The sequence below is a fragment of the Halichoeres trimaculatus genome, unplaced genomic scaffold, assembly GCF_033239565.1.
Source record: "Halichoeres trimaculatus isolate MK-OKI-2021-1 unplaced genomic scaffold, fHalTri1.1 fHalTri1_scaffold_9, whole genome shotgun sequence".
NCBI lineage: Eukaryota > Metazoa > Chordata > Actinopteri > Labriformes > Labridae > Halichoeres > Halichoeres trimaculatus.
In genome coordinates, this window is record NW_027437188.1 from 10,859,508 (window position 1) to 10,871,577 (window position 12,070).

Below are 12,070 nucleotides of genomic sequence, written 5' to 3' on the forward strand. Positions count from 1 at the left end.
CTTCTTATATTTACAGAGATCTTAAAAAAGCAACTCGAATCAACTCATCGCTGAAAAATGAAATTAAAAAAGTATGGTTCTTGTGCGTTCAGATGAAGATAAAAAAGTCCTCTATTTTCTTGTTCCTCGTATTGTTTGATTTTTATTTTAAATTGTTTTAGTTTCTGAAATTAATATGAATCCATCTAAGTTATGAGAATAAATAATTTGCCTGAAATATCGTCCGAAAGCTTTTTTTTTTGCATCGCCTGCACCATGACGTCACTGCGTAAGCTCCTGTGAATGTTTGCGTCGGGACGGAACCGTAGGGTCGACGAGTATTTGAAGATGAAGGGGAAAATGGAGATTAAAAAACGTTTTTTAGACTCGTAGCAGTGTTGCAGTCAATCCGTGGCCTCATCTTAAGGTGAATGTTATATGAGGTCCTGCGGTGGACGTGTTTTAATCGCGGTGAGGTGAGGGCTGTGGAGGGCTGGAGCTTTTTGGAGAGGGAGAACAACATGGCGGCGGTGGAGCTCGAGTGGATCCCAGAAACACTTTATAACACAGCTATCTCTGCTGTGGTGGACAACTACAGCCGCTCAAGAAGGGACATACGCTCTCTGCCTGAAAACATACAGTTCGATGTCTATTATAAGGTAAGACACGGTAGGCTCTGGGCTCAAGTGTGTCTTTAAGCAGCTGTTCTGGTGTCTGTTGTCAGCTGCTAACACTGATGCTAACGTTAGCCACATTCTCCCAGTGCTGCGATAGCTCAGTGTGAAAACTGCTTTCTACGATTTATTTAACATCTACGAGGCTACACTGTGTTCCACCCTTCAGTTAAACGGCGTGTTTTTCACCATGTTAAATGATCTGTCGCTGCATAATACATGGATAGCATTGATCCCGATGCCAGGGGCGAAACCAGAGGGGTGGCCGTTACACCTCAGTATACCAAATTATTTGTGATGGCGAGATGAAGGTACTTGAAGACAAATAGTTAACTAAAATGTTTTTTTTGTTTTTTCTTGGGGCTTTATTGTACATAGACCCTCCTGCAAGTCAAAGATACGTTACAGATACGTTTTATCAGTGTTTTTACGCTCTGTGTCCCGCAGCCGTGTAAAATCCATCTCATGTTTTGTTCATGTATTCATTCATTCATGTTGTACAAAAACGTGACAAAACAAAAGAATTCATTAATAACTGTTAAATGTTGATCAATTAATCGTTTTATCAATGTTTGAATAACTCACAATGACAACTTTTTTCAAACTGCTGCAGTGCTTTAACAAAGTAGAGGGCCTTAAAGGAAACTTTTAGAAACACCTTTTTTGCTTTCACAGAAAAGATTTTCTCTCTCACACAGACTCCATGACAATAAGCAGCAGGTTAACAGAATGCTCCTCTACCTCACACACAAACCAGCAAATCTGAAAAACAAACGGACAAAATACACCAAATGTGTCTTTGGTCCAGCTCTGTTCCATCACGACACCAGATAGGTTTCTATTTAAAGCCGCGTTTCCACCAAGCAGTACGGTTCAGTTCAGTACGGTTTGGCGCTGTTTAATACAGTTAAGCCTGATTCGCCCATTCGCGTTTCCACAGCAAACTGTGCCCTCTCGTGGTAGGCGGCGCGTAAGCCGGACGCCGAAAGCTGCAGCTGTTAAACAATAGCGTGATGCTGTAGCAGTGTGACACAGTTACCCCGCTAATAAATCCATCGAAGAAAAACACAACACATTAAACAATCCTCTCTGTGATGTAGCTCTTTGATACAAAGTGCAGTCAAGCTTTTTGTGCTGCCAGGAGAAACACAGCCGCTGTCGGGGTAAGTGACGATTCTCCTGACCAATTGATGGCCTGCAGTGTCATCGCTCCACCTTCTGAGAGCAGATCGGTTCAGTCTGGCACCCATACGAAAAGGTCCCAAACTGTGTGTCCGCTATTAAAAAATGGCACCGGACAGCGTGACCGGCAGGTTTTCAATTTACCGGACAAGCGTTTGATTTCCCGGTCAAATATTATCTGAATTTAATGTGCTTAAATGCTGCAAAGTATACCCCCGCAGCTTCCGCGAGGCTGGGGGGGGGGTATACTTTTCAAAGGGCCCCGCCCTCGCCTGTCAAATTTCGTGCGGACTAAATTTCAATAGAGTGGTAGGGGAATTTATTTGAAGATATGCCGAGAGATTTCGATTGATGTAATCTTTGTAGCTATACCTGACAAAGCGATTTAAAAACATAAATAATTTGGTCCTAGAAACATTTGTTCTATATTCAAAGTAAAGTTGTGCAACAACCTGAGTAGACTGATTCCAAAAACTGATTATAAAACCCTGCACTGTGCGTCAGTGAGTGATGAGGAGTCAAAAAGCAGAGTTCTGCGGACAGCTCCTGAATAATGACAGTTAGGATCCGCACCTCGACAGCGACTATGACATTTGGGCTCTATAGGGTGATCTGTCACTGCATGAGTGAATAGCCTCTTGAAAGTTATATTTTACAAGTCTTCACATTATTTACTAATGAAATTCATTAGGCAACTAATTTGGTGCTTTTAAGGTCATGCCATTAAGTTTACATGGATCCTCACGTTTACGTTTAGGGGCAGACTTAAAATGATACGACGTACATGTAAGAATAATATCAAAGCATGTCAATTTATAAAACTTTCTTTTAAAGCATAGGCTGTATCAAATAAAATGAGTGCCATCAACTGACTCAATTGGTTAACTAAAATTAATATTGCACAGCAGAAGCTTCCATTTGGTCCGAAACGACCGACTTTTCCTTTCCTTCTCGGCAGGAGGCAAGACATCATCATCATTTAGTAAAAAAGTCTTTAAGTTTCGCCTGTTTCGACATGTGTCTCCCGCTGTATTGTTGTTCTGTGCGCTTTGTCGGAGTAAATAAAACCCGTGCTACAAGTTTAGTACCGCCTGAATTAAAAAAAAAAAAAGGTTTGTTCCACATAGACTAGGCCTATCCATAAAATATAGGAGGGAGTATTTTTCACCAGACATTTTGACTGGTGGAGTTGAAATATGTTGGACTTGGGCAGATTTTACCGGTCAAAGTCTGGTTATTACCGGATAATGGAAACCCAGGTCCCAAAATGTGGGACGGCTTGCCTCGGTTATTTGGGGATCTGTCCCAGAATAATTCAGTGGAAACGCCACAAAATATGCGCCGTACCGAGAAGAACTGAACCAGTCTGCTTGGTGAAACACAGCTTTAGCGAGTCAACTCATACTGTATCCACTCTGTTGCGTTACAGCTGCGTCTCTGCTCTGGCAGGCCGCAGCCTTTTGAATTAGATAAGCAAGCTTCCTAATTTTGCCAGATCAGTTTTGCATCAGTTTACAAAAAGCAGGCCGAACAAGACAGGGTGTCGAGCAAAGAAACCACCCCAGTACGGCAAGTAACTTTAAAAATAAAACAAAACATGTCCAAACCAGATGGTATTTAACTTGACGACAACAACAAACTTACTTCTTACTTCAAGGTATTGGTATTTGGGAAGACAGCCAACACCAGCAGCTGATACTCAAGGCAAAAAAAATTGTACATCAACTAAGTGTTCCTTGCCAGTAGTTGCCGCCAGATTGTCGCAGTTTCACACCACAGCAAATGTGTGTCAGTTCTTGTTCAGACAACATAGATGAACCAGTGAGAGAAAACACTTAAAGTGTTTCATTTTGCACTTCAATTCATTTAAAAAGATCCCTAAAACTCTATGTAGATAATGTCAGGGCTTGAAGACCTCTGGCATAGTGCCGGAAATCCGGCGTAGATAAACCTGCCAGATTGTGAAATCCTGCAGGTCGGTCTGGCTGCCCTCCGTTGATTTCACTCGATCGGGAGGCGGGAGCTGCAGAGAGCAGCTCCCGCCTCTCTTTCACAAACAAGCAGCAGCGGCCCAAATCCGCTACGTCATACCGTGGCTTGATGCGTATTGGTCTATGATGAGTGTGACTGGCAGAACGATCGTCCAATATGGCACTGTCCGTCTAATTTGTCAGATAAATGTGCTTCGGACGGAGGCGGAGAGCAGAAGCAGCGTAGCAACCCCTTATAATGAAGCAGTGATATTGAGAGATGTTTTTGGACAACAAAGAAGCTTGGCTTCAGAGAGCAAGTTTACCACGTAATCGGGATACCCGCTCGAAAACTGCGCCGCCAGCGAGTCTGTAATCACGCAATCGGGCGCGCATGGATGTATTTTTCATCCATGCGAATTTCAGTAAAACTGTCACTCCTACTAGCGACTTCGGCGGGTTGAATTATTTAATTGTAGTTTTCTGAAACGGCATCTGAAATACTAAACCCATTGCAGTATGAGACTACGACACCACAACTCCCACGAGCACTGCCTGCACACAGTGTTTGCTCACTGGTCCCTTCGCAAAGTCTTCTGCTGACAGGCGCCCCAGACGCGCTGGTCTTCAGCCTTCGTCTCGGACACTGTGACAGCTCCCGGTGTTTAGCGCCTGATAACGTGTTTTAAAACTTCACTCGCGTCTTGTTTGCTCTCTATGGTAAACGGATTCCGGGATTTAAGTCACAATCTAGCGCCAAATATTCCGTAACTTGTTAAAAGTGAGGACATTTATCAGACGGAGCTCATTTAAGCTCACAGTGCACCGTTCTCACCAGTAACACTCACCTTGAGCAGGGGAGGAGGAGAAGACAGGAGCACACGTAGAGAAGTGAAACTGATCATAGATATGAGAAGCCGTAGGAACAGTATTTAAACCTCCTAATAAACAAACATTTTAAAAGTTATATGTAAAAAGTTCACTCTGGAAATACTGTAAACAAACCAAATCATTCTAAATAAATGAAACTTATGGTCCAGTGTGACTTATGTAGGCCTACGTTATTTTCGTCTTCATGACGCATTTTTTTTGACTGATACGACCTCAAAAAATGTATGACAGTACTACGAAGTGACTTGTAGTCCAGAAAGTATGGTACTAGTTTATTAGTGAAAAATTACTGTTGTAAATAAATATTAAAGTAGACAGTGTTTCTAGAAAGCTTTTTCAGTTTAGTTTTTATTTTTTCAATTAATCCTCAACCTTCACAACTTTCATTGAATGCAATATTATGCTCCTCCTTTAATTACTTTGTTTCAATAGTCTGCATATTTTCATATTTAAGGAGCACAACCATTTCAGAGCTAAATACCTGATTTAGGTAGTCTTTATTTGAGTGTGCACAGGGGTCATTTATATTTAAAAAGGTTTTAAATCTATTTCAGGTAAACTTTAGCATTTCATCATCCGCCTTGATCATATCAAACATAATTATCCAACAACAAAATTGTGGACCCTACCAGAAGCGATGGCCACAGGTACTTATGCTGTATCGCTGACTGACCGTTTGTGTGAACAAAAAATTAGTGTTACTGTGTTTAATGTTGTTTTTATTATTATTATTATTATTATTATTATTACTATTATTATTATTATTAATAAAAACAATATTAAACGCAGTAAACACCCCCCCCCCCCCCACACACACACACACACACACACACACACACACACACACACACACACACACACACACACACACACACCGCTTTCAGGCACAGGATTTTTTCCTGCTTCAAGCCCTGTAATGTGCAACAGGCCCCCTTATTTTACAACTTTTATGAGCAAATGAATGTGGGCTTCCATTTATCGGTCAAGGCTGTGTTCTCAGTTACTGACTTTGCATTCCAACTCTGACCTCATGGCATTGGTTTCTTTGACATAACCACAAAAAATATGTCTACTTAAGGTCATATGTTGTAGATGTACCCATTTGACAAATAGTATTTGTGGCATACACTATAGTTTAGAAACTTCTCCGTAAACAGCCATCAAATATATGTTTGCTTTCTGTTTTTTATCTGCTTAACAGAAATATCTCTAAGTTGTGTAAGTAGTGTGAGAGCAGGAGTTTTGCTTCAGGGTTTCCTTAAACTCCTGAATGCTCATGTCATGTGCAAAAATATGTGTCATACACTCATGGAAAAGTTGAGAGCAAAACTACCCGAGTCCAAAAAACATCATCAGTCCGAGGGAAAACAGTTTATGACTGTGTTTCAGAATAAAATATGAGTCATTGAGTCTTTTGGTTTCAGTGAGGTAATAACTTCACTTTCTAAAGTCATCAAGTAGTAGATAAGTGCTTTTAACAAAACACAGTGAGTGACTTCAGACTATCTAAAGGACTCCATTCAGTCTGCTGTGTGATGATATCTTTATTATCATTCTTTTAATACCGCCTGTAAATATTCAGTCTTTTAGGTGTCGTGGAGAATGAAATGTCATGCCTGGGTTGAGAACATCACCTGGAGGCACAGAACTTGGTTGTTTTCTCCACCTTTGCGATGGTCTGTGTTTGGATGTGCTGGTGTGCAGCTTGCAGATACTTGAAGCTCACTCATGCCAACTTTGATGGCCTGCTCATAAGGATCGATTAGTTGTGCCATTTTAGCTTCGTAGTTTAGAGATTCAACAATTGGAGAGTTTGATTGTGTGATTATAGTTTAAAGATTAAACACACTTTCTTAAATATCATCACAGTTCTTAGACATTCACTTCACAACTCTGCTAATGCACAAAATCCCTTGAAAATGATCAAGATATTTTGATGCTGAAACAGAAATATCAGTACTCCAGAATAGTGGAATAACATGGTGGAACAATAGATCTTGTTGAGATTTTAACTAGTGCTGCACGATTTGGGGAAAAGGTGCGATCGGCGATTAGGTGGACAATATTGCGATTGCGATTGTGCTTGCGATTTAGTAAAAAAAGTTGTGTCATGAGTCTACAGACTTGCTTGGTTATCGTGGACAAAAATCAAGACAAAAGTAGAGATGGATTACTGAGGATTCTAATTGTGTAATAATTCTCAAAATATCTAAACTTACTGTATACAAACAACAATGTACAGCACAACAGTACTGTTTTGTTTGTTTGTATTCAAAATAGCACATTTATGCCACTTTTGCTTTGTAACAGAGGTCAAGTTTCTTTTTGCCTTGAGCGCCTCACTTACTTCTTTGTGCTCCATCTTGTTTGATTAAACTGCCGTACCAGGGGGGCAGGTAGTCACATGACCAGTTGAAACAGTGACTGATTAGTCATCTCACGCTCTTACTCAGTCACACACACAGACACAGACACATCACTCACACAAACACGCTCATTTTTTTTAACACTTTTTTTAAATAATTGCACAATCGCACCTCTTTTGCGCTTACGTAATTACATGTGCTGACTAGGGATGCACGATATTGGATTTTTGCCGATATCCGATAAGCCGATATATCAAAACCCCTTTTTGGCCGATACCAATACCAATACCGATCATCACAAGTTTGTTTGTTTCTCTGTAAAGAAAGCTAAGTCTATCCTGTACTGGAATTTATATGTTACTCTCATTGTGACGGTCTTATTTGTTTAAGAAACACACATAAAACAAGACAAAAAACATTTGATTTTACCATAAATAAGAAATGTATGACTTTTTCAAACTCAAGACATTCAGTATTGAAATACAGAAAAATAATTTCTTTAGATCACATGAACTTTAAATGTACAATGCATTTTTAAACATAACCAAGTTGCAATTGATTATTTTAGAGCTACTGTAACAACCTGGTGACAGACACAGAGCTCTGCAGTGCAAATAAATGAAGCGCTACATTTTATTTAAGGAGATTATTTTTCAGATGGAAAATAATAATCCTAACTAAATAGCACCTTATCGGCTGTGCATTTCGGCAGAAATTTTCATATCTGCCGATACGATAAACGTGTTTTAAGCTTTTATCGGCCGATACCGATATTGTGCCGATAATATCATGCATCCCTAGTGCTGACATTGCGATTGCGATAATCGTGCGGCACTAATTTTAAATGTAAGTCACCTTTTAAAGCAAAAACAAAGCACACAGTATCTCTCAGAGAGCAAACATGTCCAATCTCTCAGTACACAAAGGTCATGAACTGTGTGTCCTCACTGCGTGTGTGGCTTTGGCCATTAGCAGTAAATCCATACCCTGAAAGGACTTATCGTACCTCTGCACAAAGTGTTTTTATTTCAGTACTAAGTATGCTCTCACCTCTGGAAAAAAAAAACAATTGTCTGTAACAACCTGGAAAAGTCACAAGATCACTAATGTTTGAGTTTGTTTCTAGCTGATTATCCACCTCATGGATTTCATCCTGATGGACAGCTCTGACTTTAACTGTCCTAACTTTTCTGTCAGACTAAAACAGGTGTTTCCAGTGATTTGTCCTCATTCTGTCATCACACAGAAATGTGCTGAGACACGTTTGCGTAATTTTCACTGACATTTATGGCAACAGTGGGGACTTTGTTGGAATAAATGCTCTTTGAATGGAGAAGCTTCTGGTTTTCATGCATTCAATTCTGGTTCGTTCAGCCTATTTGTGTGAAACCATTTTCTTGTCTACTGTGATGAAGCAGAGACATTTGTTATGAAATGCGGGAAAACCCAGCTTGTTGTTTAAAGTTAAAGCCTATGATAAGTTCTGTGTGTAAAATGCCTTTGAGCTAATGATACAGTTTATCTCACCAGGTTATGCTAAAGTTGGGTTTTAAATGTAGATGGAGTTTGAGGTAAAGTCAGGCACCCTTCACTTTGACCCCTCAGGGATAGGTAATGAGTGTAGGGTCCTCTGTAAGGTAAGCACCACTAACTGTGTTTCTGACCTAATTCTTGCCATGAAACTGCTGTCACAGGCCAGTCTCCATTGCTGTTGTGAAGACATTAGAAGCACAACAGAAGCACTACACATGTAACACACTGTGACATTATTACATAAAAATACCAGCTAAATTTAGATTCTTTAGTTGCAGTTTGAATTTCACACAACAACTTTAATCTTATCCAACAGCTTACAATATCCCAGAGTCTTGTTTGTTGCTCTTAATCATGTTTTAAAAGATCAGGATACATAATGTTATCTGCACATATGACGGTTCTCATGCCTTTTGACAAAGAGCTACGACACGTTGTATTGAAGTATTTCAGAGTGTCAGAAACAGACCACAACTAATTGAACTGACTTAACCGACTTAAAAGTTTCTGAAAAGTCAAAGTGAAAAAAAAAGATATGTTTTCCAATACAATAAAAAATTGATTATAATGGGTAAAAACACATGATTACAGCAACTTCACACAGCTAAGTTTGTATCATTCAATGCTTGTTAAAGCTGAAGCAAAGCTGCTGCTTATTGAGCTCAGGCAACAAAATTCCAGCATATAACTTAAAGCAATGCAACCTGAAAATGTGCTAATGTCCAGTTGACAGAAGGGGCTTAAAGTGGGGGTGAGTGACAAGAGAAAATAAATATATCAAGATTATTTTTTCAGATTTTCCAATAACAAAATTCTGACAATACAGACTAGATAAAAATCTTAAAACCAGTTGAAAAATCGCTAGAATATGCATTTTGCCTATTTGGACCTTAATGAGGTTTTGTAGAGCTACAATATGCAAAAGCAAGAAGGGGGAGTGTGACAAAAACATTTGGAACTTGTAATTTAAAAAAAAAACTGAAATAGGTTGTTTATTACCAGATCAAAAGTTTAAAACCACAAAGCCAAAATCTGCTCAAAATATTCATTTTCTGTCAGGCATTCACACAGTCATGCCTTCCTGATGGCTAGAGCTAAGAAGCTGTCTCTTCTCGAACGTGGTCAGATCGTCGAAGTGGTCGAAAGCAAGGCCTCTCGCAGCTTTGATGGAGTTGAGGCATAAATAGCCAGCCTGCTCTTTTGGGCGACGCATCAGGACAGAGTGGCCGCTGTCATGTCAGCAGGTGTTTTGCTGATGGGAAAGGGGAAACAAGTCTTGTGCCAGTTTACTATAAATTTGTTTTTACCATTCTTTTTGTCTGTTAAACATGTAGCTATGAAATGCCTTTGGTTGACTCTTATTCTGAGGATGAAGCCTGATGAAGTCCATCAAAATGTACTTTATAATTCGAAACTTGTGTTAAACCCAAGCGACAACTTTCGGTCTGGGAATATGAGACAATGTGAAAGTGCTAAAATCTGCTGTTTCTGGAGTGTTCGCCTCAGGCCGGCTCCAGAAGTAGCAGAAATCACATACACACCAAGTCAAAAAAAGCTGTTTTCAAAGCAGAAATTAACCTATTTACAGCCTGGTTCAAAAAACGTCTCCTGTCTGAGTCGCTAATTTTACTACCGGCTCCCGCTGTATGGGGGGGGATTTTTTTCTAACTTGGCAGTTTGGAGGATATTAAGATCCCAGGCTCCCCCAATAAGAGGCACAGCTGAGGGTCACATGACCGACAGGTTGTGGCTGTAGGCGAAGCCCTTGCCACTATCAATATGGCCGCTGTAGCCGATGTGCTTCATTTTCCATTTTAGGAACAGACGGGTGACGTCGGCGAGACTTCGTCCATGTTTTATGCCGTCTATAGTTGAACCCTGATAAGACCAAGTTCATGCTTTTAACCAGATCAAAGACCGGGTCACAAATTGTCCCTGCACTCTCTACTGTTGATGGAAAGCAGATTGATGTTGTACACTGCTATAAATACTTGGGTATACTGATTGATGACTCCCTTAATTTTAAATCACATGTACTGTATCTTGTCAAAAAGTTGAGACTAAAACTGGGCTTTTATTTTGGAAACAAGTTGTGTTTTTCTTTTAATGTAAAAAAGCAACTTTTTTACCTGTTTTAGATCATGGGGATATTGTGTACATGCATGCCTCTGCACAGTGTCTTCATATGGTGGATACTGCCTACCATGCATCCTTGAGGTTCATTACCAACTCTAAACCTCTGACTCGTCACTGTGAGTTGTACACTCGTGTTGGATGGCCCGCTTTGGTGACCCGTAGGGCAATACACTGGTACACTTTCATTTCTGAGGCAATTTTTGGTCTGCTTCCCCCTATCTATGTGTTTTTATTAGAGGTCGACCAATATGGGTTTTTTGGGGGCTGTTGCCGATGCTTTCCAAATTTGGGCAGCCGATGCTGATATGGATAGCCGATTTTTCCAATTTGATATTCAGGCCGATTGTTAAATATATATATATTTATCACATTTTTGTGAAACGCAGCAATTTCTGAGCAACTAAAAGAAATCTATTACATCAAGTCATGTCCAGTCCTCTGAACATTTATTCAGCTTTCAAAACAATGAAATATTTTGTCTGAGTAAACACACAATGTAACAAGCAGTAGTAAACATTAACACTTCTTAAAATGTCAAAAAAGAAATTTAAACTTATTAATATAATTTGAACAAAAGTATGTAATGTATCCAAGTGGTTCCACAAGTTTGAGGTGCTCATCTTTTTTGTGCCTGATCAAAAATTGCGTCATTTTATACAACGGATCAAAAATCGGCTTTTTAAAAGAAAATACGGCCGATGGCCAATAGAGACAAATGTCCAAATATCGTCCGGATATATCAGCCGGCCGATTTATCGGTCTACCTCTAGTTTTTATCATGCAAAGAACAACTGGACAGTATTCCTTGCATTCACAGGACCTTATCATGCTCTCTGTCCTAAATGCACGAACTGAAATTGGGAAAAGGGCTTTTGGGTACTCTGCACCATCAGACTGGAACGTTTTGCAGAATGACTTAAAGCTCATGGAGCTGGTGTCCTTAAATGTTTTCAAATGAAAAATGAAAGACATGGAAGCAGATTCTATCCAATGCCGATGTTTTTAGCTAGGCTATGATATGGCTCATAGATGTGTCTGTTCTTAATCCGTAATGATGAGCTTGTTAAGTGTTTCGTCCTTTTTGTACCTGTCTGCAGCTTTGTGTTTTTGCTGCAGCCTGTCTTGACCAGGTCCCCCTTGAAAAAGAGGTTATTAATCTCAATGGGACCAACCTTGTTAAATAAAGGATAAATCAAATTATTCTCTGTATATAACCTGCAGTGGAGTGTTCATGTCCAGCATGGAAAATGGTTTACTCTTCCACTCTCTCACAGTCACAGTCTTTTAAGTACGGTTGTTGAAGTGTTGAAACATAGTACCATGTGATTTTATGTGAACC

At 39.8% G+C, this 12,070-nt stretch overlaps 1 protein-coding gene across 1 annotated transcript in view; it reads left to right on the forward strand.

Annotated features, from left to right (window-relative positions):
* The first annotated feature begins 260 nt into the window (after window positions 1-260).
* Window positions 261-12,070, forward strand: part of appbp2 (amyloid beta precursor protein (cytoplasmic tail) binding protein 2) — a 31,320-nt gene continuing 19,510 nt past the window's right edge. Inside the window, exon 1 of the mRNA XM_074679061.1 lies at window positions 261-638. Coding sequence (XP_074535162.1) covers window positions 411-638 — 228 coding nt within the window. The 5' untranslated portion in view covers window positions 261-410. The remainder of the gene's footprint in view (window positions 639-12,070) is intronic.